At 38.3% G+C, this 27,799-nt stretch overlaps 1 protein-coding gene across 5 annotated transcripts in view; it reads left to right on the forward strand.

Annotated features, from left to right (window-relative positions):
* LOC106869079 (protein hobbit) overlaps window positions 1-27,799 on the forward strand; it is a 207,241-nt gene that overhangs the window by 163,871 nt on the left and 15,571 nt on the right. For 2 of the 5 annotated variants that reach the window (XM_089341492.1, XM_089341497.1), the window contains 33 exons: window positions 205-263; window positions 2,112-2,224; window positions 2,805-2,869; window positions 3,116-3,297; window positions 4,500-4,657; window positions 4,949-5,112; window positions 6,008-6,326; window positions 6,871-6,977; window positions 7,770-7,856; window positions 8,409-8,520; window positions 9,096-9,249; window positions 9,517-9,628; window positions 10,168-10,253; window positions 11,016-11,085; window positions 11,267-11,368; window positions 12,491-12,550; window positions 12,713-12,806; window positions 13,233-13,443; window positions 14,319-14,491; window positions 14,934-15,032; window positions 16,927-17,193; window positions 17,807-17,903; window positions 18,311-18,404; window positions 18,933-19,076; window positions 19,265-19,356; window positions 20,719-20,965; window positions 22,335-22,358; window positions 23,863-23,918; window positions 24,463-24,523; window positions 25,068-25,241; window positions 25,904-26,062; window positions 26,780-26,858; window positions 27,615-27,781. In XM_089341492.1, the coding sequence (XP_089197618.1) occupies window positions 205-263; window positions 2,112-2,224; window positions 2,805-2,869; window positions 3,116-3,297; window positions 4,500-4,657; window positions 4,949-5,112; window positions 6,008-6,326; window positions 6,871-6,977; window positions 7,770-7,856; window positions 8,409-8,520; window positions 9,096-9,249; window positions 9,517-9,628; window positions 10,168-10,253; window positions 11,016-11,085; window positions 11,267-11,368; window positions 12,491-12,550; window positions 12,713-12,806; window positions 13,233-13,443; window positions 14,319-14,491; window positions 14,934-15,032; window positions 16,927-17,193; window positions 17,807-17,903; window positions 18,311-18,404; window positions 18,933-19,076; window positions 19,265-19,356; window positions 20,719-20,965; window positions 22,335-22,358; window positions 23,863-23,918; window positions 24,463-24,523; window positions 25,068-25,241; window positions 25,904-26,062; window positions 26,780-26,858; window positions 27,615-27,781 (4,188 nt within the window). The remainder of the gene's footprint in view (window positions 1-204; window positions 264-2,111; window positions 2,225-2,804; window positions 2,870-3,115; window positions 3,298-4,499; window positions 4,658-4,948; window positions 5,113-6,007; window positions 6,327-6,870; window positions 6,978-7,769; window positions 7,857-8,408; window positions 8,521-9,095; window positions 9,250-9,516; window positions 9,629-10,167; window positions 10,254-11,015; window positions 11,086-11,266; window positions 11,369-12,490; window positions 12,551-12,712; window positions 12,807-13,232; window positions 13,444-14,318; window positions 14,492-14,933; window positions 15,033-16,926; window positions 17,194-17,806; window positions 17,904-18,310; window positions 18,405-18,932; window positions 19,077-19,264; window positions 19,357-20,718; window positions 20,966-22,334; window positions 22,359-23,862; window positions 23,919-24,462; window positions 24,524-25,067; window positions 25,242-25,903; window positions 26,063-26,779; window positions 26,859-27,614; window positions 27,782-27,799) is intronic. The other 3 variants (XM_089341493.1, XM_089341494.1, XM_089341496.1) reach the window with 3 other exon arrangements.

Consider the following 27,799-nt stretch of genomic DNA (forward strand, 5'->3'; position numbering starts at 1 on the left):
ACCTTCAAACCTTAAATTTCCCTTGCTAATGGAATTTGTGCTGTTTATTTTAATCCACTTTACAAATGAATAAAAGTCGCAGAATCTCATTTCTCAATAAAATTGAAGGAAATCTTTGTATTTTGAGATTTGTCTTGACTTATTTTAAAAAAATTTTTCTATTGAATATGTATGTGTCATTGTCTTAATTTTGTCTTTTCAAAGGAATTTGGTTTCTATATTTCCAATTTGGTAGTCAGTATCACCCAGGAAGCCAAGAATAGGTATTGTATCTTTGTGTCACACATTTAATCTTTTTCTTTCAATTGTTTAGAATGCCCAAAGAAATGGCTGGTGATTTTGGTTTTGAAAGTGTAGCTGCTAGAATAAGAATAGCCTGGGCAAAGTTTAGAGAGCTCTTACCCCTGCTGGCGACAAAGGGACTCTCACTCAGAGTAAAAGGCAGACTGTATGACGCATGCGTACGAACAACCATGCTACATGGCAGTGAAACATGGGCTGTAACTGCTGAGGACATACGTAAGCTCGCAAGGAATGAAGCCAGTATGCTCCGTTGGATGTGTAATGTCAATGTGAATACCCGTCAGAGTGTAAGTATCTTGAGAGAAAAGCTGAACATTAGAAGCATCAGTTGTGGCGTGCAAGAGAGACGATTGCGCTGGTATGGACATGTGGTGAGAATGGAGGAGGATAGCTGCGTGAAAAAGTGCCACACCCTAACAGTTGAGGGAACCCGTGGAAGAGGTAGGCCCAGGAAGACCTGGGCTGAGGTGGTGAGGCAAGACCTTCGTACATTGGGCCACACCGAGGCGATGACTACTGACCGAGACCTTTGGAAATGTGCTGTGCGTGAGAAGACCCGGCAAGCCAAGTAAGATCGTTGCCAGTGCCCCTGGACTGGTTCTTGTGTGGGTGGCACATGAGATGCACCATTTTGAGCGTGGCCGTTGCCAGTACTGCCTGACTGGCTCCTGTAGGATTTTCGAGCGAGATCGTTGCCAGTGCCCCTGGACTGGCTTGTGCGGGTGGCACATAAAAGACACCATTTCGAGCGTGGCCGTTTTCGTGCGGGTGACACGTAAAAGCACCCACTACACTCTCTGAGTGGTTGGCGTTAGGAAGGGCATCCAGCTGTAGAAACTCTGCCAAATCAGACTGGAGCCTGGTGTTGCCATCCGGTTTCACCAGTCCTCAGTCAAATCGTCCAACCCATGCTAGCATGGAAAGCGGACGTTAAACGATGATGATGATGATGATGATTGATTGCAAATAAATTACCATGCTGCTGAAACATTTGTAGCATGCATTGAACTGTTGTTCACCATTCATCTTCATTTATTACACTCACGCATTTCAGTCTGAAATTTAAATCTGAATTATTTATTTATGTTCTTCCCTCCAGGGAGACAGAGATATCTTAGCTGTTCAGCAATGTAAAACCTGGAATATATCCTGTCACCCCTTCTCTACAATAATAAAAAGACCACCATCTCCCAGAAATAGTCATTGTACATGAGAGGAACTAAAAAGAATGTAGGCTCCATAACATTCTAGCCACTCTTCTCCCTTCTTCACAGACAAATTACAATACATATATTTTTCTCTAGAATTAAAATTAATTATGAAATCAATTAATCAGTTTAATTACAGTTCTTTGTTATTGTACAATATTCTGTTAATCTACAGTAATCTGATATAATAGTTTATTTTATCTCTTAATCTGGCTGTCTGCAGTAATCTATCTGATAATCTGGTTATGTAATCTGTTAATCTACAGTAATCTGATACAATAGTTTATTCAAAAATTTCTTATCTGAGCATCTTCTGAAATTCGTATTCTTTCGGCAGAGGTATTAAAAATCTATCTGTTTGTTTATCTGTTGATATAGTAATCTGTTTATGTGTGGTAATCTGTCTGTTGTTAATAAATTAATGTACAGTAATCCATTTGTTAATCTATAGTAATCTAATATTTCTATGTATAGCAATCTACTTGTTAATATTTATATGCAGTGGTCCATCTGTTTATCTATAGTAATCCATCTGTTTATCTATAGTAATCCATCTGTTTATGTACAGTAATCTCTCTACAGTAATCTGTTATGTTACAGTAGCCTGTCTGTTAATTTGAAAACATTCCACTTAGAGAGCCACCATCAACATCATCATCATCAAAGATCTGGCACTGAACACATCAACATCTCTGGTTGTTTGTTAATTGAAGGTGAGTTCATTAATATCCCTAATTAGTAATTACAGAATGAGTTCTGATGTTTCAGTCGAGGACTAATCTTTTCACCCCTTATAGTTTCATTCCCCCCTCCTCACTCCCCTAACTCCTTGATTTTCATTATATAATCCAAAGGTGGTTCTTTGCCCTTTACTTACGTTCTGAGTTCAAATATCACTGGGATTGACTTTGCCTTTCAACCTTTCTGGGTCAATTAAAATAAGTACCAGTTGCATGCTGGGGTTGATGTAATTGACTTACCCCCTCCTCCAAAATTGCTGGCTTTGTGCCAAAATTTGAAATCATTATTAATAGACAGTAGTAGATTGGAGAATGGTCGGTCAAAGTGCCTTGTGATCCCTTATGTTCTGAGTTCAAAATCTGTTGATGGCAACTTTGCCTGTCATCCCTCTAAAAGCAGTGTGATAAAATAGAATATCTGTGTAAAAATACCAAAGTGGAACTAATGGAATATTCCACCCTTTTCCCATAGCTGCCTGGCCTTGTGTCTGTAGAAGAAACCAATGTTGTTGTTGTTATTAGTAATGTTCTTGTTGTTGTTTATTTGTTTCAGAGTTCATAGTGACCTCTCCGTCCTCCGATTATGCGCACCTGGAGAAATCCCACATGAAATTACAGGTGAGTATTGTGTGCAAGGCTAGACACTGGCTACAGCTTGCTTTAGACAATTCTAGACTTAGACACTACAAGGTGTTGGCTGACTAATCACAGTGTTCATACTTCAGCACCTTACCCCAGCTGTGTCTTGAACACCTGTCTCAGAATTTACCTTCAATATTTGGCACAAACACTGTTTATGTTATTCTCTTTATAAAGAAAATAGAGTTGTACTTAAATTATAAAATGTTGTTGTTGTTGTTGTAGATCAATAAAGATCAAAGTTTATTGGATGTGAATGTATCAATGTGCCATCTTCATTGGCAATGTGATGAAATGAAAGAATGGGAGTCAATTTTGACTCAGATTCTGTCAAGTTCTGAGAAATCTACCAGACGGCCATCGACAGCTCCAAAACTTCCTTCCAGTTCTTCCAAAACATCTTCTCTGTGAGTTTTCAAACTTAATTTTTTTTTGTTTTTTAATGTTGTTGTGGTTGATTATTTTATAACAGTGGGATTGAGGGAGTTGATTGAACAATGGACAAAAATGCCTTGTTGTATTTAGTTATGCCCTTTTTACGTTCTCTGTTCAAGTTCTATCAAAGTCAACTTAGCCTTTCATTCCTCCAGGGTCTATAAAACATAAGCACCAGTTACAAAGTTGACAAATTTTGTGTCCAAAGTCTTTTGAATTCTACATTAAACGTGTTTTCAGTAACACATTTCTAGAATGTTAGTCATTTCTTGCTTGACCATGCTGTGTCCTAGTTTTGGTTTATCTGGACATGTCCACTCCAGTCAAGGCCCCTCCTTCGTGTTTTACAAACTGAATCCCTTCCTGTATGATAGGGATGTCCCAACTAGCCTCTCAATGTCCCCATGCCACTGTATGGAGAATGTGCAGTATGAGTGTTAGGATGGCATCGTCATCTGAAAAAAACCATAACATTTTTAGAATCTAAAAATCTACTTCATCTGACATGGGTATTTGTTGTGTCAAATGATCTTTGAGTCTCTGGCTCACCAGTCCTTAGTCAAATCGTCCAACCCATGCCAGCATGGAAAACAGACGTTAAACGATGATGATGATGATATTCTGATAATATTGTGGGTTTTTTTTTTAATTTTGAGGGTAGCAGAGAATGTAATAAATGTATGTAAATTCATGCTATACTTATAACATTAATAGAAATGGTTATGGAATCTCTGTGAGATTCTGCAGTTACTACCTGCTATTATTATTCCTGCTATAAATATCTTTGTGAACAGCTGTCTTTAAAGTTCTGTCAGTAAATGTCAGTGGAACATTAAGTAAACTAAAACCTGGTTTGAATCAACTTTCATCTTGGCTTATTCACACTTCAATGACACTGCATGATGTTGATGCTTATCTCTGTACAATGATGAAGTGAGACAGCTATAATCAGGAAGTGAAATTTGGTCTCACTTAATCAGGTGCTTCCCTCTATTTCAGCTACACTTTAAGTTCATACCAAGTAATAGACTGTTGTTTAACCCCTTTGTTACCAATCTGTTGAAATACTGTACCTTTGTCTCACCCTTGTAAGCAAAGGAAAATATTTAAAAAATATCAAAACAACCTTGTGTTACATAATGAAATTCTTTTGTTTATTTCAATGATATTCCAGACACCTGCTGCTGTCCAGAACTTTAAACCACAAAGTCAATCTTGAATTATCTAATGTGTTGTGTGGAATTTCAACATATACTTCATCAGGTTTAGTCTTTGGTTTGACTCACCTGAAAGCTACCTGGAACTCCAAGAACTCTAAAGTTGGCATTAAAAGTAAGAATTCAAAATTTTATTTGGTTATTTTTACCCTCCATAGACAGTAAATGCAGCAAATAGAAAATGATTATTTGGAAGTGTTGTGGAGGGTGTGTGTGTGTGTGTTCTGTGTTAAAGTTGTAAAGAAAAGGTCACACATGATGGCAGACATTACCAGAAATAATCATCATTGTCTAACATCCATTTTCCATGCTGGACTGTCTTTTACTGTAAATGTACTTGATCAGGGCTGATGTAAGACTACACAACAACAACAACTACACCATTTTTGTTTTCTTTTCTTCACAGATGTTCCAGAATGTTCTTGGCTTGACCGCTATGATGTTTCAGCTGAGCTGGATGTCCAGTCTGTCTATTGTCAACTGGCCACCGTCAAAGTGTCACATGACAGTTTCAACAACAAGAGACATTATTGGGATAACATTGTCTACTTGGGAATTATTATGATCCGGGTAACCATTTCTTGATTCTTCTGTTAATTAGTCAAAAGAAGACATTTAAGAATAAAGACCAATTGCTGGTTTTGTCATGTTTCTCCTGTACAGCAGCACACCTGGTCCTGCATAAACGCAGCACCTGCATGAATGCATTAACAGAGCACAGGCACAGGTGCTTTTTAAGTGGCACCGGCACCTGAAAGGACAAAGCCCCTGTACGTGTGGAAGACAGGGATTTTAATTAGTTTGACGTCTCTTATCAAGTGCAGCAAATCACCACATCTCCTGGTCACTTGTCGTTTCCTCAGTAGTGAGGCCCAACATCTGAAGATCCTTTCTAATCACTTGGTCCCATGTCTTCCTCGGTTTACACTTGTCTACACAGTTGTCCTCACCCATACGCCTCACATGACCAAACCAACACAGTCTTCTCTCTTGCACACAACGTCTGGTGCCTCTTATACCAAGTTTCCTTCTTAAAATATAAACACACTGTGAATTCTTCGTTAAGAAAAGTGTTGTTAAGCAAAGACATACAACCCGTCTTTAGCTTATCTTAATCTTTCTCATTGAAGACAGGAGTTTGTGGGGGGAAACTACAGTGGAGAAGTCTACCTGTAACAGGGGTGGGTTGATAAGAGTCTGGGGTTTATTTCATGTTTGAAATGATGTCAAATAATATGTGTATGTATATCTATGTATTTGTGTGTGTGTGTGTGTGTGTGTGTTTGCAATGTGGTGTATTTTCTCTGTATGTGTGCAAGTGTCTGATGTGGCATATGTGCTTGTACACGAATGTTTCTGCTTGTGTGTATGTGTGTATGCATGAATGCTGTAGTGCGTATGTGTGTATTCATGGCAACTCCCACGCCTCACTCTACACCTTACCCTTATTAACTTAATATTTTAGGTTTCCAAATTGGGTAAGGAACTGAAGGTGAATGGTATGAAGGATAACATCCAGTTGGAATGGTCAACCACTGCCATGGACACATTGGTTGAATTGGTCAAATATTTACCAAAGTGGAAGAAGAAATCAACACCTTTGGTCCTCACCACCACCACCACAAGTAGTTCTGCTGTAGAAGGAGGAGTGCAGTCATTGACAGAAGAGACAGTTACAAGTGATCACTCAGAACCTGTGGCCCCTACATGGTTCAACTCCTTGTTATATTCCATCAACTACAAAGTGCTCAATCTCAACCTTTTTGCTTGTAACAACCACAAAGGTGAAATTCTTCTCCTCCTCCTCCTCCTCATACAATTTATGTTTGGTGGGTCTTTAATTCACCCTTTTTCTCCCTCATTCACCTACACACTGCAATCTTCAATCCGTTAACTTTCTGTTTCTTCCTCCTGTAACTTTTACTTATACTACTACTACTACTACTACACCACCACCATTGCTACCATCCTAAATTATTCTATCATTATTGCTGGTGCTGCATAAAAAGCATCCTGTACACTGCTAAGGACATGGGTGAAATTTGAACTTAGTCCAATGTGTTTTGTCTGTTGCTATACCAGTCCTGTTATCTGTCCCCTATTCTACAACAAACCCTGTTCTTCTGTCAAATGTTGTGATGACTGACTAAACATTCTAATGTTACAAGCACCTTATCAATCCCTGCCTCAGATACTCTCCTCTCGTTTATCTCCATTTGTATATTAAATTTGAATTAGCAGAAAAGCTGAATGAATTCTTCAATATCAAAGCCTTGCTTCTATTAATGACGTCTTCATTAACCAATAATTATTTTCCTGTCATTCTAGTGTGCCTGCTGTTATGCCTTGATGCTGTGTCTCTTGAATACCGACAACATCAGGCAATTATTCCGGTGGTCAGTTGTAAATTAGTTTACCTTACCATTGCCGACAGTGTAAGTATTTATGGTTCTTTAGAGCTTCAGCCCAGCCCAAGTATTTCAGTTGCTGTTTATACCCAGGACAGCCCCAATCCAGTAAATCTGTGCTCAGACCCGTTTTAGTTGTGATTATCCTGTTTCTTAGACTGTATTAGCTAAAGTATGTCCTTCTGCTTTTTAAGATGATTTGAGAGAGATTTGACTACTATTTCTAGCAATTGAATGACAGCATACAATCTCTCTCTCTAAAATATCAGCTGGTGTTTCTGTGTGATAAACGAAGTACACTACTCCACTGTAGCTTCAACATTGGCATTGAAAACCACTGTTGCTACTATCCTATACTGTTTGAATCTTTCATTGATTTCAGTCTTTGAACCTCAGTGTGGCTCTACCTTTTAAGGTAGAGTCAATTACTTGGACCCCAGAAATATTTTATTGACCTCCTACATATTATTTTGACTCTAGAAAGATGGACAAAATGGATCTGGGTTGGATTTGAACTTGGATCAATGTATTTTATCTGTTGCTATCCCAATTCTGTCGTTTCTCCCCACTATATCTGTAAAGTAATTTGGTCCTAAACAAATAATCTCAACCATTTTAGGGAGCTGCTTACCCTTGATGAGAATCGTCCCTTATTTATAACAAACATCAAGGTTAAACATTGTCCTCCTAATGTGTTTAGGGTTAATTTTAACTGACTCACTCTGTGTCGCAAGTGACAGGAGTGTGTTACTTTGGCAACAGACAATTTCTTTAGTCTTATACTCTTTGCTAATTCTTTGTTTTACCATCTTTGTACAGTTCCTGACTCTGCAGAAATGTGCCGATATTAAAGACTCGGTCATTCAGCTCCATGAAGTCCAAATCAACTATAAACAGGTGGAAAAGGTTGGTAACAGGCTTCACAACAATTCATTACTTTATATCATGTTTTTTGTGTCCACCCTTGTTTTGTAGATTTGCTCATGTTTATATCACAACCAGTGACAGTGCTTGACCTAGTGGTCAGAGTGTTGCACTCATGACCACAAGATCTTGGTTTCAATTCTCTGACTGAGTGATGCATTGTGTTCTTGAGCAAGATACTTTCATTTCACTTTGCTGTGTGATTGTTTTGACATGTGATGTGTGACACATCATTCCCCTGTACAGGCAATGTCGATTTGATGAAAGGAGTTAGCTAATGGACAGCACAAACGTTTGATCACTATAACCCAATCACCTGTGCAGGTTGCTCGACCAGACGCTGCAGAACCCTCATATATTGTCTATAACAGAAGGGTTGACATCATAACCCCACGAAAAATGTTTGCCTGTTTTTTGAGTATGTTGTGCCTGTCACTATATATTTGAGATTGTCCATCTTGTATGTGAGTTTGTGTTGTTGCTGCCAAAGTTACTTCTCGATAACTACTTTAATCCACCTCTGTTACCTTTCAGGGCCTCACTCTCTTAATTCCACATGAAATCCAGTTATTCTGGGAGACATGCGTTCATTGCTGCCTGATACAGTTCTTAGAAGACGTTCAGAACCTCCAGAAGAAGCTGAAAGGTTTGTGGAATATTTTTCCCCCACACAAGATGGGGGGGGGGGAAACTGCCGTCAGCCAAGCATCTCCCTTTTACTTGTTTCAGTCATTGGGCTGCTGCAATGCCAAAGCACCACCATGAAGGGTTCGGTCAAACAAATCACACCCCAGGATTTATTATATTAAGAGTCTGATATTTCCTCTATCAACCTCTTTTGTCCAATTATTTTGTCTTGCCAACCTTCATCCTGAAGCACCAGCTCAAATTTTGGTGTAGGGATGAAAATCTCTCGACCCCCGCCAGTGTGACTATTCTGTTTTGTTGATACTGAAACAATGAAAGACATTTTTTCCTCTTTTTTTTTTTGCATAAAACTGTCTACTTCTATAAATTCTGCTTGTCAGTATTTGCAGGGGGTCTGACTGAGGAAACAGTTTGGGTTTCTAAATCCGTTTTAATCTGCCGTACATACGTGTGTGGTGTGCATGTAATTTCATGCTCATACACACACTACACACAGACATCAAGGTGAAACAAAGAATGAATTAATATCACATAAAATGTAATTGTATTCATCATCTTTCTTTGTTTTTTCAGAATTATCTGCTGCTAGTGGTGCTGCTGCTGTTGTTAGTGAACCAAAAGTCCAAAAGACATCGGTGCTATCAGATGTGAAATCTCAGAATATTTCCGTTAATCTTATTCTACAAGCAAGAACTGTCTTTTCAGCAAATCTTCCCGGCAACCACAAGTGAGTTGTTGGTATTATTGTCAAGGCTTATTCGGGCCCCACCTTGCACTTGATACAAACCTCTTTCTGCTTTCTCCATCTCTCTTTCACACACACACACTAGAGTATGTGTGTGTGTGTGTGTTGCATTTGTCTCTTTCTGTTCCACTCTCTCTCTCTCTCTCTCATTACTCTGTCATTATCGATTACTCTCTCCCTCTTATTACCTTGTCAGTATCAGTTACTCTCTTTATTTCTCTCTCTCTCTCTCTCTCTCCTATATCCCAGTATGACAGTCTTCATCGATGGTTTAGTCCTGTCAAAAACTTCCAAAGATGTTCTAACCGAAATTCCTCAACTCGACATCCACTTTGATGATAATCCTATATTTTATATTGAAGTAAGTTCATTTTCTTGTTTTTTCACTCTCCTTTTAAGGTACACGTCACAGATGCCCTGGGGTGCATTGTCAACGATGTTTCTGGGGACTTGGGATTTTGGGTCTTTCAACACCAGATGCCCTTTAACAACTGACCCACCCAGGGTTGATCAAGTCTTAGTTTGTATCTTCGTAATTGGCTGGAATGGCTCTAACATGCATGATGTAGCTGCTTGAATTTCAAAAAAATAGCCTAAAACACAGGCACATACTTACATGCCCCCCCCCCACACATCCACATATATATTCATCCACAGTGGTGTTCTTCCAGTTTCTGTCTATGAAATCTACAGACAAGGTTTTGGACAGCCAAAGGCTGCCTTGTCCTTAGTGCCACACAGTGGGACTGAACCCAAAACCACATAGCTGTGAAGTGAACTTCTGAACCCTATTGTCATGCATTGGATGTATAGATATCTATATATGTTCATCATATTCTTTTGATTGGGGGTATCCCTATCCTAACTCCTTAATTTTATAATCCCTTTTTTCTTTTGCAGGATCTATTGTTGGAGAGTTTTTCAGAGAGTCCACTCCAAAGAGAGCGAGAAGCTTTCAAAGAAATTTCTCCCTATAACCGGGCTTGGTAAGTAGTCTTGCTTTATTTTGCAGCAGATACTACACACTACACCATATATCATATAAAAATCATCATCATCATCATCATCGTCGTCGTTTAACGACCTCTTTCCATGCTGGCATGGGTTGGACGGTTTGACTGAGGTCTGGCGAGCCAGATGGCTGCATTAGTTAGGGTAAATCTCAGCTGTTCCCTCTTGAAGCACATCTACTTATTCCAATATTACAATCAATATGTATCCATAGTTGGTGCTGTATGTGAGTCAAAAATATATAACATGCAAATCTTTGTGATTCCTATTAGCAAATGAAACACATGTAATGGAGAATAAATAATAGCCAAGGATTTCTATTTTTTTTATTATATATATATATGTGTGTGTAGGGGAATACTTAGTATAAATGTTTGGTTCTTACATAAGTGTTAGCATTGCAGTTAAATGAACTCAGCATTGGGTGTTCTAACTTTATTTGGATGCCTCACTGTAGTGGATCATTGGGAGAACACTTTGTAAGAAATAATAATTTCTTAAAGTATGTGTTAATGGCCATGTACCCAGACTTTGTGGGCACCCTGTAGAACCTGAAACATAAAAATGTCAATTAATAAAAAATATAAATCTTTACAAGTTAGAAAAACCATGTTTTATGGGGTGTCTATTTACTTCTGTCATGTCTGTGTATATATCGTCTTCATCACCATTTAACATCCATTTTCCATGCATACACACACATATCCTACATTTATCTTTTGTTTTTATTTTCAAAGGATTGTCTCTATGAAAAAGTTATCAATAAATTTCCCATACCAATATAATATTGGGGTTTGTTTTGAAGAGGTAAGATACAGCTTTCGTTGTACTACTTTTTTGTGAGTGTTTTTTGTTAATATAGAGCAATTTTTTAATTTTGTTTTTCATCTTTCTGAACTCAATAAATGAGGTACCTGTTATATACTGGGGTTGACGTAACCAACTATACTGTCTTCCCCACTGATACTACTTTTTGCTCGTGTTACAGGTGATTAACATAATGAAGTGGCTGAAGTTAGTTCACAAGATCAAACGGAAAGAGTTCACATCAAGCAGTAGACTACCTCCAGACATCAAAATCAAAATACAGGTAAATTAGAAAACAACATATGTCAGAGTTGCATTTGTTTGGGTAAAGGATTTCATATGAGGAGGCCCTAGCTTGAAACTGAAATAATTACTCCATGAATGGTAGAGTGTTAAGGGCCATTTTGTAACAGTGTTATTGTATCTCCTCTATAGCAAGACCCTTTTGCTTATCCCTCCATCATTCTTTGGCCTTCCAACATCTGACATAAAGCCACCCACCTTCATCACCTTCCCCTCCCACATACTTCCTCTTAATAATGGGAGTTTCTTCCTTGATCTCTTCTCTTCTGTCTTGCAAGTTACATGGCAACCTCACTAGAGCCAGTGGCTTGAAAAAAAAAAGGCACCCAGTAAAATCCTTCGAGTGGTTGGTGTTAGGAAGGGCATCCAGCTGTAGAAATCATACCAAAGATGATTTTGGAGCTCAACGTGGCCTTGCAACTTTCCAGTTCCTGTCAAACTGTCCAACACTTGCTAGCATAGGAAGCAGACGTTAAATGATGGTGAGATGATGATATTGTATAGTATAGAGTATCAAAAAACGTTATCGTATATCTATAAACTGAACATTGGCACAGTGGAGGTGCAGTGAAATAGTATCAGTGGCCAGGTTGTAGATATACAATAAGATATTTCACACATTCTAGTTAGTGCTATCACCATTGTCATCATTTTTTTTACATTCATTTTTCTGTGTCTGCTTTGGTTGGACAGTGCCTCTCCAGTGCAGCATTCCACCGATTGTATTCCTTTGCTATTTCCAGTTTCCTGCTTTCATCACTTCTTCTTTTGCCCTCTTTGGTCTTTCTCTTCCGCTGGTTCCATCCACCTGAATCCCCCCCCCCCTTCTCCCCCAACATATGCATTACATGTCCATACCAGCATTACTGTCTCTCTTGCGCACAACAATTAAGGAAGATCAATAAAGAGTTGCTTATTGATCGATTTCTGTATCCACCTGACATTGAAGACTACCTGGAGTACCATCCATGTGTATCAGCCACCCACCCAGGTATTTGACCTCGATATAAATGTACCAAAGCATTGTGTGAATGAATGGATGAATTGAAGTTGTTTAACATTGTTATCTTTCTCTGTTTCTCTCTTCCCCCCATTTCTTTAGGAGTTCTGTGTAACCCTTGGAGACGATCCCTTTGAAGTGACCCTCAACTGTAATTATGAGGTAAGGTCTTTATTTCTTTCATATATCATTGCTTAGTTTGAGGGTTTGTTTGTCAGTTTCTCCTCTGTGACACACAATCTCTCATCTTATTTCATATGCGATGTCCAAACTCCTCCCCCGCCTCCTCCTCCTCTTATGCCTTGTCTCTTGTCTATATTGTAGCTCTTACAAGACGAATGGGTTGAAAGTGAGAAACGACGTTTTGTTCTCGACCAAAAAATCCTGAATATACAGAAAGCTCACGGATTACTACCATGTAAGACCTTTACAACCTATGCTCTACCAACTAAAAAACAACAATAATAAAAATAATAATAATAGTAATAATGGTTTCAAATATTTGGCACAAGGCCAGCAATTTTAGGGTGAGAGGAGTTTGTTGATTATATTGACCCCCACTTTGGCTGGTACTTTCTTTTATTGGCCCTGAAAGGGTAAGTCGATCTTTGTGGAATTTAGGCTCAGAACATAAAGATCTGGAAGAAATGCTGCCAAGTGTTTTATTCAGTATGGTGACAATTCTGCTAGCTCACCACCTTAATAACAACAATAATAATAATCCAATGAAATAAATTTGCCTGAAACTACCAAATACTCTAATAAAGATATAAATGTTGAAGGGTCTTAAAGGCCTTAAGAAACAATGATGATAATAATAATAACAGTAATGTTTCTTTTGCAGGTAACAGGTTTGAAGAGCTTTACACTTCTCTAGCCAAGAAAAGTGCTGAGATTTACATTCAACGTTCCAAACAGCTTTATGCTAAGTCACCAATCAAAGCTAAGTTGTTGAGCTGTCAGATGGAGAATCTTGAAATTGTGGCCCTAGCCGACCTCTCCTATCATGGCAAAGAGGCTGTGGTGGAGCACATGAAACAGGTGGACCCTGACAGGTAACTTTCTATCAGGAGAGATTTTTGTTAGGGGAAAAGGGGCATGGTGAGGTTCGAGATGGGAGTTGGTGTTGACTCTTTTTTTTGTTTCTCTTACCATCATCATCATGGTCATCATCATTGTCATCACCACCATCATCATCATCATCACCACCACTACCTTCATTGTAAATGTTATCATCATTGAAGCTATCATCACTAAGATTGTCATCTTATATGTACAGGATATCTTTTTTTGTTTATGGGGAAAATGTAAAAATAAGAATGAATATTTATTTTCTGAATGCTGCATATTAAGTCTATAAAATCGTGCATTAAGTATATAAAGTGTATATATAAAATGCATTATGTAATCATCATATTCCAATTTCCTTCCCTTTTCAATGAATAGCGCAGATGACCGACTATCTTTCCATACAGACACAACACAGGCTACACTTTCAGGTTTTTTGGATAAAGTTGTCCGAAATAACTCAATAGGTTTACCTTTAATTCTGTGAAATATTCACAAGTCCTGCTAGTCATTATTATTATTATTATTATTATTATTATTATTATTTTAAGGTCCACATTTCCATGGTGGCACTGGCTTGATATGTCTACCACTGGAACCGTTTCATTGTTTGGAAAGTTAAAAGATTGTGTTCCTATGACACAAATATCAACCGCAAAACCAACATAAATACGCACACACACACCCTGCCATCACTGCACTACGTTACCATTTGTACATGTGCGCACACACACACACACACACACACACACAAATGCAGCATAGTTTCCTGTACTTCTGTTCTTTTACGTCCTTTCTTCTGCCCCTTACCCTGCTGCACAAACCCTCACCCATTGATGCGTTGTTTCTTGTTTTGTTTCAGTCCTTATCCCGAGGAAGGTCTGGAGTTCAATACTCTATGGTGCCGAATGGTGACAATGGATGTGACAGACATCCACATCTTCCTGCGAGATTACCCACAGTCAATGTTGGAAGTGAAGGACATGCATGCCTGGGGTAAAATGATTGGGGCTGCACAAGAAGGGATCAAACGATGTAAGTAGCAGCAGCAGCAGTAGTTGTGGTGGTCATGGTGGGAAATGTTCTGGCAGTGTGTGGGTGGTAGTGTGTGTGTGATTGCAGTGATGTATGTGTGATGGTAGTGGTTGTGGTGGCAGTAGTGCATGTATAGATGTGGTAGTTGTGTATGTATTGGTGTATCAATGATCTGATCAATGGAACAGCCTGCTCATGAAATTGACATGCAAGTGGCTGAGTACTACTTAGACATGCATACCCTTAATATTTTAAGAGAGTAGGATGTGATCTGAGGGAGATTTGGCTGCTATTTTTAGCATGTCAGTCGGCTCCTTCATTTACTAATTCGTGGTGGTAGTTGATTTTTGGTTGCTTTAATTAGTGTTAAAGTTTAATTGATTCTGTGCCAGTATATTTCATAAAACCTTTATTTCTTTAATTCAAAATATTTCTGTTTTAGCCAAACGTATGTGTTCTGTTGAAATAAAATCACCATGGGAAGATATGGAAGTTGAACGTAGCCTACCTCCCATTAAGTTTTTCTATGATTTAAGCTGTGGTGAGTATTATTATTATTATTATTATTATTATTATTATTATCATTCTTATATTGTCTTTGCACAGCTTCTAATGCTGGAGATGTACTATGGTGTCAGCTGTTCACAACTAGTGAACTAAAGTAACACCTCTTATTTTCTGAGTACCTTCCGGAGTATTCGAGCAGTTCCAAGCAGTGCTGTTTTCTGCAAGTGCTCCACCCGCATTGCAGCCCCTGTTTGTTCCACATACCTCTCTTGCTTATGGTAAAAGGTATGAAAAACCCCAGATCTGCTCAGTGTCTTCGCCTAGCAGACTTCCAGATGCGTTTCTAGCTCCTTAGCCCTTCTCAATAGATGAAACCAAAGTGAGACAACCCTGAACAGACTCTAAAGTTATGTATATATTTTTAAGACAGTCAGGTGTAATTTGAAAGATATTTAGCTGCTGTTTCTAGTTACTTGACTAACCACATAAAGACTTCATTGTTGAGTCAAGCCAGGTTTTTGATGATATGATTACCTTTCTGAGTAAATTTTAATTATTTCCCTTAAACAATAATTATATTAAAACAAAACAATTATCTTACGCTAATTAAATATAATGATCATTGGTAATAGAAAATGCTAAAGTGACGAAGGGGAATAACTTTTGTCCATTTGGTCACTAATGGCTGCTTGTAAATAATATTGATTCCTATTTTGGACACCAATAATTATTGATGTAATCAATATCCACAACGGAGCATCGATTATTTTTCACTTGTAGAAATCAATATTTTGTACATTGTTACCAATAACTGTGTATCTTTGCTCTTTTTGTCTATGACATTATAGTTTTGTCTTAGAGTTATTGACCTCTTTACCATTTATACAATTATAATTGTCTGCTGGGTCTTACAGAGATTGAGCATTTTACTATATCAACCAAAATATTGTTTTGTCTTATAGACATTCAGGTTTTTACCATTTTTGTTGCGTATTTTTGTTGTAACTCACTGCATTTGTTTCCTTCACTTTTGGAAATAATGAAGACTTTTGTAACATAATTTTGTCGTTATTGAACTGGTGTGGAGCAATGACCTGGCAGAAACGTTAGCATGCTGGGCGAAAGGCTTAGCGCTACCTCATATGACTTTACGTCCTGAGTTCAAATTCTGCCGAGGTCGACTTTGCCTTTCATCCTTTCGAGGTTGATAAATTAAGTACCAGTTGTGTACTGGTGTCGATCTAATCGACTACCCCACTCCCCCAAAATTTCAGGCCTTGTGCCTAGAGTAGAAAAGAATCGTTAGCATACTGGACAAAATGCTTAATGACATTTCATTCATCTTTACTTTCTGAGTTCAAATTCCTCCAAGGTTGGCTTTGCTTTTCAACTTTTTGGGGCTCGATAAAATAAGTATATGTTGCGCACTGGGGCTGATGTAATTGACAAGCCCCTTCCTCCGAAATTTGAAACCATTATTAACCCGGTGTTTGGAATTTAAATTTGCATGTTGTTTTGATGGAAGGTTTTAATCTACATCACTTTTGAACAGAGAGTTTGTGTCACAGAACTAGGGGCTGTCTCTGGTGGATTGCTATCAAAACATACCATGCAGTGAGACTGAACCCAGAACCTTATGGTTGGGAAGCAAGCTTCTTACCAAAACAAATTAGCCTTGGTCAGACCTGGCAATGGATGCACTCTACCGGGTCTAAACATACCCAAGACCTGCCATCTATCACAATAGTGGTTCTACAACTGCACTGGGAGTTGCTGGCCCAAACCAAAAGACCACAGACCATTACACTGTCTGTTTTCTGTTGTAGATATTGATGTGCAACTATCCATACTATTATGCTATTAGTCTTGTCTACAGATATTGAGTTTTTAATCATGCATTCCATTATGATGTCCATCTTGTGTTGTAGATATTGAAGATTTGACCATGGGATATGGTTCTTGCTGGGAACCAACATTTGCTCAAGTGAGTTTGATGATGGAAATGGTGAACAGGCCTTCAGTTGACCCGAGTCGACCTCTGCCGTTTTGGGACAAGTTACGTTTACTGTTTCATGGTCGGCTTACTATGTCTGTACAACAGATGCGTTGGCTCTACCATGCCTCGTTTGACCCCTGTAACATTACAGAATTCATGGACTGGACATGGAGAGACCTAATCCTCGACTGGACAAATGGTAAGCTGATTTTGTTTAGGATGCTTGTTTTATGCACCAATCTTCTTTTGAACCACAATTTAATTACATGGAAAGAAAGAAAAACAGAAAAAGAAAAAAAAAGTGGGGAATGGATTAAGCAGCAGAAAGTGGAGGGGACAATGGCCCACACATCCCAGAACAAATGGTGTACTCAGTTATACCCTATGGTCATGGCTACAATGGCATTACCATGGAGAATAGCCAGTGACCCTTGCTGTAACAGCCTCTCCACCGTGCAAGGTTGTCCTTGGTGACTGCACCACTACCATTTTTACCACTTTGACCATCATTTGACCATCAGTGTTTTTTATATCCTCTTTTCCCTGCTGGCATAGGTTAGACGATTTTTCTGAAGCAGTGTTTTATAGCTGGATGCTCTGCCTGTTGCCAATCCTTTCATTCACCTCTTATCACATATAGAGATGTAATGTTTGCATTCTAAAGTTGGGATACCCATAATAGACTTCACCTCTTTTAATTTTTAGTAATAACAACCATCAGCAATTACTGTTGTTGCTGTTATTTATTTCAAAACGTGTCTCTTCAAATATCGATTGAAGATTTTGGTAATAATCATTATTTTCTGATTCAGGTAAATTTGCCCTGAGGGGAGATTTAGATGTCTATGCACGGACTGCTTCCAAGTACGACGACTGTCGACTCCTACATTTACCAAATCTGAAGTTTTGGTGAGTATCCTGTGTTTCACTTCTTTCCATTGGTGTACATGGAGTCTTTGCCAGCTAGAAATAGCAACTAAATTAACTTTAAACCATGCATTACCTTCTTTAAAAAAGAATATGAATTATTGTTATATTTAAATTTAGATGCTATTCATAGCGGATAAAAAAAAAAATTTAGAAATTTCACCATTGATTCACGAAATGGATTTTTAAATATCTGCCCCAGCTTCTGATCATACCTGTCACCTGAGGTGATGTCATTCCCCGTCTACTCTCCTGCCCTGTAAATTTGATGTTCCAAGTTTCTGTTAAAATAAATTTAATTCCTTGGCTATTATCTGTAAAGTTTCTAACCAAAATCATTTCTTTATACATTCTCTGTCTTTGTCTCTCTCTCTATTTCTTTCTTGTAGTGTCCGACTAGAATGGCTGTGTCTAGGAGACCCAAATGACCACCATTCTGTCGTGCCTTGTGCCCCCGACAAAGTCCCAGACTATTCCATGGAAGTAAGTAAATTCATTCATTCTTTGACTGTATTCTAAAGGAATTTTTTTTGTTTAAATCTCTTAGATATCTTTTACCCTTAACCTTTTCCTAACCATATTTGTATCCTAAAGGGATAAGCACAAATTTTTTACATGTATTGTATCCCTTAACCCTAAGTCTTCTAAGGGCAGCCCTTCTTTTCTGCCCCAGAGTAATGGAGGTAGACTTTCAAACTCTCCAAAACCTTTTCTTGGTTTGAAAAACTAACAAACAAAACAGAATTTATTTTCCACAATGTAATCCTGGAAGAAAATAGTTTTTAAAGCTCTGAAAATGTGCTTACAATAAATATAGATGACAACAACAAAGATGATGATGATGATGATGATGGTGGTGGTGGTGGTGGTGGTGGTGGTGGTGGTGGTGGTGGTGATGGTGGTGGTGGTGACGATGGTGATGACGACGACAACGACGCCGCCGCCGCCGCCGCCGCCGATGATGATGATGATGAACAGTTTTAAGTCCCTTTTGTGTTTCTCTTCTTTTAGGCACATGACTCTTTCAAAGGATTCCGTTCCCAAAATTTAAATTTGAACATCACACTGGAGACCAAACCCTCTCCTGACAATCCTGGTGATATCCCCATTTGTCTGTTTTTTGCTAGTACTCTCAGGTTTATGGACCGAATCAAGGTAAGCTATGATACAAACTTCCATGTACAAATGTACAGAAAAAAAAAAAAAAAAAATTGAAATGAGTCTCCTGATGGACTGTTTCACAGTTTGTTGACTGCTCCTCAGAGAATGAATGAACACACACACACACACACACACACACACACACACACACATACGCTAACATGCTCTTGTATTCTTTTCAGCTGTGTTTTAGTCGAGTGACCAGACCAATTAAGCGAGGAGTTCTGTTCCAAAACACAAATCCTAAGAAACCACAGCTAAGCAGACATTACAAGTAAGTGCCAGAATTACTTTAGCGTTAACCTTTCATGATACCATGAGAAATTTTGGTTGTTTTTGATGTGTTGTTTGGGGATTTTCATAGTTAAAGGTGGGACCTCGAGGATACTGGCTTCATAGGACTTGTTGTGGCTGTTTATAGGTTGCCATATCTATCCATATTGTGTGTGTTTGTGTAGTGATTAATTAAGGAAAACGAAAGCTAATCATCTAATTACTTCTATATGTAAATTTCAGCCATGCATTTATTGAAAAATGTGGTATTTGCACTGTGCAACAGCCATGACAAGGCTCGTGTGAGCACTCATTTGGCCTATGGGTATTCATGGTCGCAAAGCAGGGACTGCAAACAAATCTGAAAAGAATGTAATCAATGTGTTTGAAATGTGGGTGAGTCTCTTACATGGATCATTGGACAAATAGATGTGTGTTTCTACAGGTAGGTGAAAGACAACAACACCTGAACATTGTGAAAAAAAAAAAAAAGTAAAAACAAAAGTTCACATATTATGGCCATATTTGAAGAGAAGCCGAGGTCTGGGAAATATTACCATGAAAGGAAGAGTGGAGGGTAGTAGATCGAGAGGGAGGTAAAGAATGTTATGAATGGACAATATCATGAGCTGATTGGACAAGAGTGGTGAGGCCTTTGGAGAACTTGGGAAGATATTTGTTGGAGTGTCATCAGTGTGCTCACAGGCATACAGTACATGATGATGATGATGATGATGATGACATAAAGAATCAAGTCATTAGATGAACCATTGTATTTTTATTCTATGGCCATTGCAGTCTATATACATACACCCTGTGAAGGCATGTTGTATCCACTTGTTAGTTACTTATGTCTTATTATGTAGTGGAGGCGCAATGGCCCAGTGGTTAGGGCAGCGGACTCGCAGTCATAGGATCGCGATTTCGATTCCCAGACCGGGTGTTGTGAGTGTTTATTGAACGAAAACACCCAAATCTCCACAAGGCTCCGGCAGGGGATGGTGACGACCCCTGTTGTACTCTTTCACCACAACTTTCTCTCACTCTTTCTTCCTGTTTCTGTTGTACCTGTATTTCAAAGGGCCAGCCTTGTCATACTCTGTGTCACGCTGAATCCCCCCCCTAGAACTACGTTAAGGGTACACGTGTTTGTGGAGTGCTCAGTCACTTGCACGTTAATTTCACGAGCAGGCTGTTCTGCTGATCGGATCAACTAGAACCCTCGTCGTCGTAACCGACAGAGTGTCAACCACCATTATGTAGCCCCTACCTTTACAAAAATATTACCATTCTTACTGGTGGGGTGTGTACCCCTTAACCTTGAGAAATTCTGCTCTCTGGATGTGTCGTATTTCTGTTGCAGACAAGTGAAGATGTCAGTGAACTTCCCACAGTTCTCCATCTGCTACTGGATGTCCTACTCTAAGCAACATGGTGTCGAAATGCACAGCAGGTCTTTCAATCTGGAGCTGTGCAATGAATTGCTGCTGCTGCATGTTGATGATGGACTGGTTCACAGACCACAGTCCAGCTGGAGCATCCGTTATTTAACATGTGAACTATCAACTACAAAACTGTGGCTGTGCAGTGTACCGTCTGCTACAGAACAGGTAAAGACAGACGGCTTTTCTCTTTGATTTAATGCTATGATAATAATTGACTGGTTGTTCTTCTGTGTCTCCCTTTGTTGCAGAATAATATTAGTTAAGGGATTTTAGAATCTTTTTCTCAGTATCATAGGGAATACGCACACACACACACACACACACACACACACAGACCCTTATATGTGTATTTTCTTTCTCACATACTTAAAAACAGTCACATAAACACACAAACTGGCATGAAGTAGAAATTAGGCTCTCACCACAAATTTTATATTGGAATCGTGGGGTGTAGTAGTGGTGGGAGGAGGAGAAAAAGACTGAAGATTATTCTTGTTACCTGGTGCTAGAAGAATCTGATATTCTCTGTGCCGTTTCTTAACGCCAGTGTAATATCAAGGGAGGTGACTTGTCTCTATTGCCCATTTATGGGAGACAACTCTGATATTTACAACATTAATATATAATTTTATAAATGAATTAACAGTTTCTAAAATAAAATGATATAAAATATTGTAAACACCAGTACTTGAACCTTGTATCTATCGATTTACGGGTGACCGTATTACCAATTTTATTTCAGAACACCTACCAATCTTTCTTTCATTATTTCAATATATTTTTCTTTCGATTTTTCTTTCGATTGTTCTTTCGATTGTTCTTTCGATTGTTCTGATGCCCACAGAAAATTGGGCATCAGATGATGGCAATGATGATGATGCTACATATGAGTGTGTGTGTCTACATACACATCCATATAAACCTACACTCACACACATACTTTCACATGTATGTGCATAGATATATGAAAATTTGTGAAGTTTCCTTTGTATTGTTTCTTCCCATAGCAATATGGTGTTGCTTAGATTTGAAATCTCTATGTCCACTGGACATGTAGGTATGAGTCAAGATAAAGAGGTGAGTGTGTGTGTGTGTGTGTGTCATGTAATATACACAGTTTACAAAAGAGCTACAAATAGTTTCATAGTCTAAAGATACAATAAGTTGGCAGGTTTATATAACGTGCCATGTATCTCCAAGCAATCTTCAAGTATGAGTAGTTGTGCAAATAACACAGATTTTCCAAGGTATTTTATAGGGTAAGTGAAAGGGGATGAACTTGTGAAGTGGTGGCAATAATTAATGTTTAAAATGAATGTCCTGAAGGTAAAACGGTTGCATTCGAGAGAATCTAACAGATTTGATAGCCTCAGATAGTCTCAAGTTTCCATTCTTGTATTTTACCGTTTCATGAGTTCCAACCAGTTTTTTATGCTCATGCTGGAACTCCATACTCTTAGAATATATGTACCTTCTTCCATTTTGTCTTTTAAATGAAAAGCAATTACCATGACTATTTTAATTATATTTCCAGGTGGCATTGAAGGTCTGCCAATATGTAGGTGGATTTCATTATGATAGCTGTTTTATTTTCTTCATTGGATGTTGTCCTCATTAGTAGATCAAATTAATTAGTTGTATTTGTCTTTTATTCAAACTCACATACATACACACTCGTGCACACACGTTCTTTTCCTTACATTTCTTTTTTTCATTGCATGAATATTGTGTTATTTTTATTGTTGTCTCCAAACTTTGTATATTTATGGCACTTAATTTTATATCCTTTGCTTATTTCTTCCATCCACTTGCCTTATATGTTTGTCTGTATGTCTATATGTGTCTGTATGGGCTTGTTTGTTTGTGTGTGTGTCTGTGTGTGCATGTAGACAAAAAGTATGGCAGAACGCTTCAGAAGTTTGCTTTGTAACAAGGTGTTGGGTTTCATTCCACAGCACGGCATCTTGGTCGAGTGTCATTTCTTTATAGTCTTGGGTCATCCTATACCTTGTGAGTATAACTGGATAGAAAGAAACTATAGAGAAGCCTATCATGTGACTTGTACCTGGAATTCAAAAGGCACATTAAGGGTACACATGTCTTTGTAAAAATCAGCCTCCTGGACATCAGTTCTGAAGTGACCAAACAACTCGATTCTCATTGTCAAGCAATGGCCATTCACCACTTATATGCTGTGTGTGTGTGTGAAGCTAGACTTGGTTTGTAATGGTTTTATGTGAACTGGTTGATTTCCGTCATTGTTCAAATGATATCCATTGCGATATCATCGGTTTTCTTTCCATTATTTATGTGGACATTTTACAAGATTTCTGCACTATCAATTTGTTGTGATATCCTCTGCATTATCACTCCAGTGTTGTATCTTCTGCTCCCCCCCCCCCCACTGTTTCTATAGATATTGTAAACATATTTCTGTACTATTTATTGTGACAACATCTGCACTGCCTTCTGATATGTGTGTTGATATTGTAACGCTATCTTTCCATTATAAATACAATGTAACTTTATGTGCTGATATTTTAATGCCTTTTTTTTTTTTACCATTTTCTACAGACATTACCAGCAATTCTGTTTATCAATCTATTTGACTATTGTCTTCTTTTACCAAGTTCACATCATCTTTAAACACACACATACACACACACATATGCATAAACATATAGACAGCACACACATAGACACACACACACAGCATCCATGCATATATATGTAGACACAGACTTTCTCATGTACACACATACATGCTACCCATATACACACATGCATAAGCATGCTTGTATGTGCACGTGCGCACGCACACACACACACACACTTTGTCTCTTTTTTTCTCATTGCAAAAATATTTAAAATAAAAATCGTTAATGGAATTGTATTATCAGACATTTATATTTTAATCATTTAATAACTCCTTGTTTCCTTTATCTAATTAATTAGTTAATTATTAACTCTATTGCGTTATTTAACTACTGAAATTTCGTCTCCAGTATTAACCTGTTGCTCCTTCCGTGTTGATGTAATATTTCTGTCCCCTTGTCTTCCAGCTTGATGTCCCCTACAGAGCCCCCGTGGAGAAAAATGTCTTCCTCAGTGTCTCCAGGTAAAAAGGGTTTTAGTTTTGTAGCTTTTATCTAGATTTATGTGAATAAGGAAATATATATGTTTACAAGTATCTGTTTGGAAAGAGAAAGAGAGAGGTAGATAATTGTGTGTGTGTGTGTGTGTGTGTGTGTGTGTTACTGTCTCCTTGCCTTGACTTCATGTGATAGCTGTTAATGAATGTCATTGTTATGCAGGTAGTGTCCTTCGTTTCCAGTCTTCTGTGACAAGATGTCTGGTCATGGGGAAATATTACCTTATTAAGATACAGGTGAGGGTTGGCAACAGGAAGGGCATCCAACCATACAAAATTTGTCCCAATAAATTTCATCCAACCCATGCAAAATAGAGAAAGTGGACACACGAAAACAGTGTCAAAATGATGATACTAATGTCTGTTACTGGACCCTATGTACTACGTCCACCCTGAAAAAAATTTCTCCCTCTTAAATTTGAAAGAAAAAAAATCTTCCTTGCATTTCTTGATCAAAAGAAATCAATGTATTGTTCAATAATGTGTTATTTCTGGATCTTTCTTTCTGCAGAGTTTCATATCAACGAGCTGATGAAACTACAACTGAAGATGAAGTAAAAGATGTCCAGAAGGTAATGTTTATTGTCCTCCAACTTCCACACCCTCTCTCCCCCACCCTCTCTCCCCCACCCTCTCCCCCCCACCCTCTCTCCCCCACCCTCTCTCCCCCACCCTCTCTCCCCCACCCTCTCTCCCCCACCCTCCCCCCACCCTCTCTCATTCCTGTGTCCAATATAGTCAAGCAACATAAAATAATGTGCCTCTGTTATGCCATTTTTGTTTGCTTGATTGAATGATTAAAAGCTTTTCTTTTAATATTTTTTTCTTTTTTTTTTGTGTGATTTAGTCAGAGAAGGAAAGACCATTGCCCAGCCTTTCCAACTCTACACCAATTACTCCCACCCATTCCTGTATAATGTCAACAGCCATTTATCTTCTGTACAACAAACCTGTTCTGGCTGCTTCCTTCTTACTGAACCATAAAACTACAAATTCTGTGTTAGGCTTGCAATCTCAACTAAAAAAATGTTTCAAAGATCTTGTGCTCCCTTGTGTAAAGCCAGTCCTTAAATCTTAATTTCTTCCATTCATTCTCTATGAAATCTCTTCCAACAGGAGACACCTACTCATATGGTACAGGTTTATGACATGAAAGGAGCATGGACTCGCAGTAACCGCACAGTGCTTCTTGGGTTGTATGACAGTTACATCAAGGCCCAGTCACTGAAACGTAATCTATCTTCTGAAGCACTGAAAGGTTTCAAACTGGACAACACCCGACAAGGTTATGTAAGTAATTTCCTTCCCTCTATCGCTTCCTGATAACTAACCTTAAATTTTACCTTAATCCTAATTCCATTGCTGATCCTATTTCATTATTTTTGTAGGGTTGAATTTCGTTTTTGTATGTGGTGTGCAAGATTATTTATATGAACTCATGTGTTGAAGCAAATTATGTTGTGTCTGGGGAGAGACATATTATCTTAATTCCTTATTGTCTAACACACACACTAGTTCAATGTTTGTTGCTCTTGCAAGCAAAAACAATGAAAATTTTGGAATAAAAAATACAAATAATAAATGAATGGAAATCGAACCGGTGAGTGTATTAGATAAGGCACATAAAAGCACCTATTACACTCTCAGAGTGGTTGACATTAGGAAGGGCGTCCAGCTGTAGAAAACCCTACCAAATCAGACAGAAGCCTGGCACAGCCTTCCAGCATGCCAGTCAAACCGTCCAACCCATGCCAACATGGATAACACACATTAAATGATAATGATGATGCTGACTTGAATACTAAAGAAAAATGTTTCTTCCTGGATAGTTTGATGGTGATGCCAGAGCTGCAAAGAGACAGGAATGCCTAACTTCGGTAAACAGCATAATCCTTCGTTATGTTCCAGTTTGAATGGTAAGGTAATTAAAAGCATTTTTGTTGATTTCACAGCGCAGCAAGTCTTCTTCGTTGAACACCCCTGGTAGTATAGAAACACCCCAAAATGCAGGGCCAATACCCCTCAGTCAACTTCACTCTGGACATGCATATGCTATGCTAAACAAGCTCGTTTCAGAAACGGATAAGAAGTCGGTGGCTTTCACAGAAGAGGTAAGTTAATATATTAATTAATTAATTAATCAGAATAATGAACAGTTCAGGCATTTTGGAGTATCTGCACGTTTGCCATATCCTTTTCTGACTGGCAACCACTACCAACATCACCACCAAATGAGAATGTGTGTGTGTGTGTGCATGTTGGTGAAAAAGAAAACATCTAATAAAAATGTTTATATGCAAAAAGGTGTACGATCACTTAGGGTCCAGTAAGGCAGACTACAAATCAAGAAACACACTTTAGCAGCTGAAGGTGGGATGTATGCATTTGTTAATTTGTGCAAGGTGTTGACTGTGGGCCATTTGTATCTTGTGCTTTTGTCATTTCTGAGTTGTTCTTCATTGAAATTCTAATTCTTGTAGGATTAAACATGTTTAGGGTGTTCTTGCTTTCGTACTTCATGGTGGTTAGGGTTACACCATACATTGATATTGTGTGATTGTCATCCATTAGGATTTTACTTCTGATAAGAGTTATACTTGTTTAGGGGTTTATAGTTTGAAGTTTTATTGTGTGTGCACGCACGCACACACACGTATAGTGAAATCCTAGTTAACTTTATCTTTACTATAAATTTGACTTTATTCTCAGTATAGAGTAACGTAGTTAGTAAATACGCACCTGTTTTTCTTAGAAGGACTTCAAAGTAATAACATTATTCCCTCTGACATATTTCACATATTTACTGTATCGTATTTTCTCCCCTGCAGCCATCTGAAGCAAACATGGAACAACTTCATGGCATTGCAGCATGCCAAACAGACGATGTTATCAAGAAGAACTGGTTAAGTAAGTTAAACTTACAGTATTTTGTTTTGTTGGTTTTTGTTTTTTTTAATTCCATTTTATTTTATAGACTTATTTTGTTGTTCAGAAACCACTATATTACACTTAATGAGAATTACTTTAAGGGTACATGTGTCTGTGGAGTACTCAGCCACTTTCACTGTAATTCAGTATTCAACAGTGAAATATCTTCTCTACAAATTCTCTGTTACATCTGAGTTATTTCCCTTGGGATCCACTTCCGTTTAAATCTACATTTGGCAATCGACTGATACAGTGTTTCTGTATAGCAGGGAACCAAGCCTCCACTTCTACAGGGTGGGGATGACTTTTCAGGCTGAAAAGGCAGTGGATAAGTTGTCATGTTTAATAAAATCAAGATGGTTTCCCACTTTTTAAATCTGTTTAAACACCGAATGAAGAATGAAGAATTATGTGGATCTCAACACTTATTGTAATGTTTGGGGACCATCATTTTGCCAATAAACACACGCTCTATTTATTTGATCTTCACTTTAGCTTTATTATTAATATTATTAGTTTATTTGTCAGGGTTCTTTCGTCACACATTGAGAAACCTCTTCAAATGACTTTCCATTCCTTGTGCCTCCTCTTCTTTTTGGTCTTGTCCTGTCTATTCCATCTTGTCTTTCTGCAGAATATATTTCCTTACAGACCCCCCCCTCCATTCCCTCAGTACTCTTTGCTCACCACTGACACATGTCTCTCTCTCTCTCTCTCATATATTTTCTTTTACAGTTGAACTGTTCAACAGTCAAGTAATGTTAAAAGGTTGTGAAACTGTTGGCTATGTCATCGTCAGTGCAGCAAAGGCCCAGATTCTCTCCTGTATCCACAAACCATTCTGGAAAGGTTGTCAACTGTGCAGTAAGACCACCTGGGTTGGCTCTCTGGAATGCATGCAGGTCAGATATACCTCCTCC

Source organism: Octopus bimaculoides, chromosome 24, assembly GCF_046866305.1.
Source record: "Octopus bimaculoides isolate indiv1 chromosome 24, ASM4686630v1, whole genome shotgun sequence".
In the NCBI taxonomy this organism is placed as follows: Eukaryota; Metazoa; Mollusca; class Cephalopoda; order Octopoda; family Octopodidae; genus Octopus; species Octopus bimaculoides.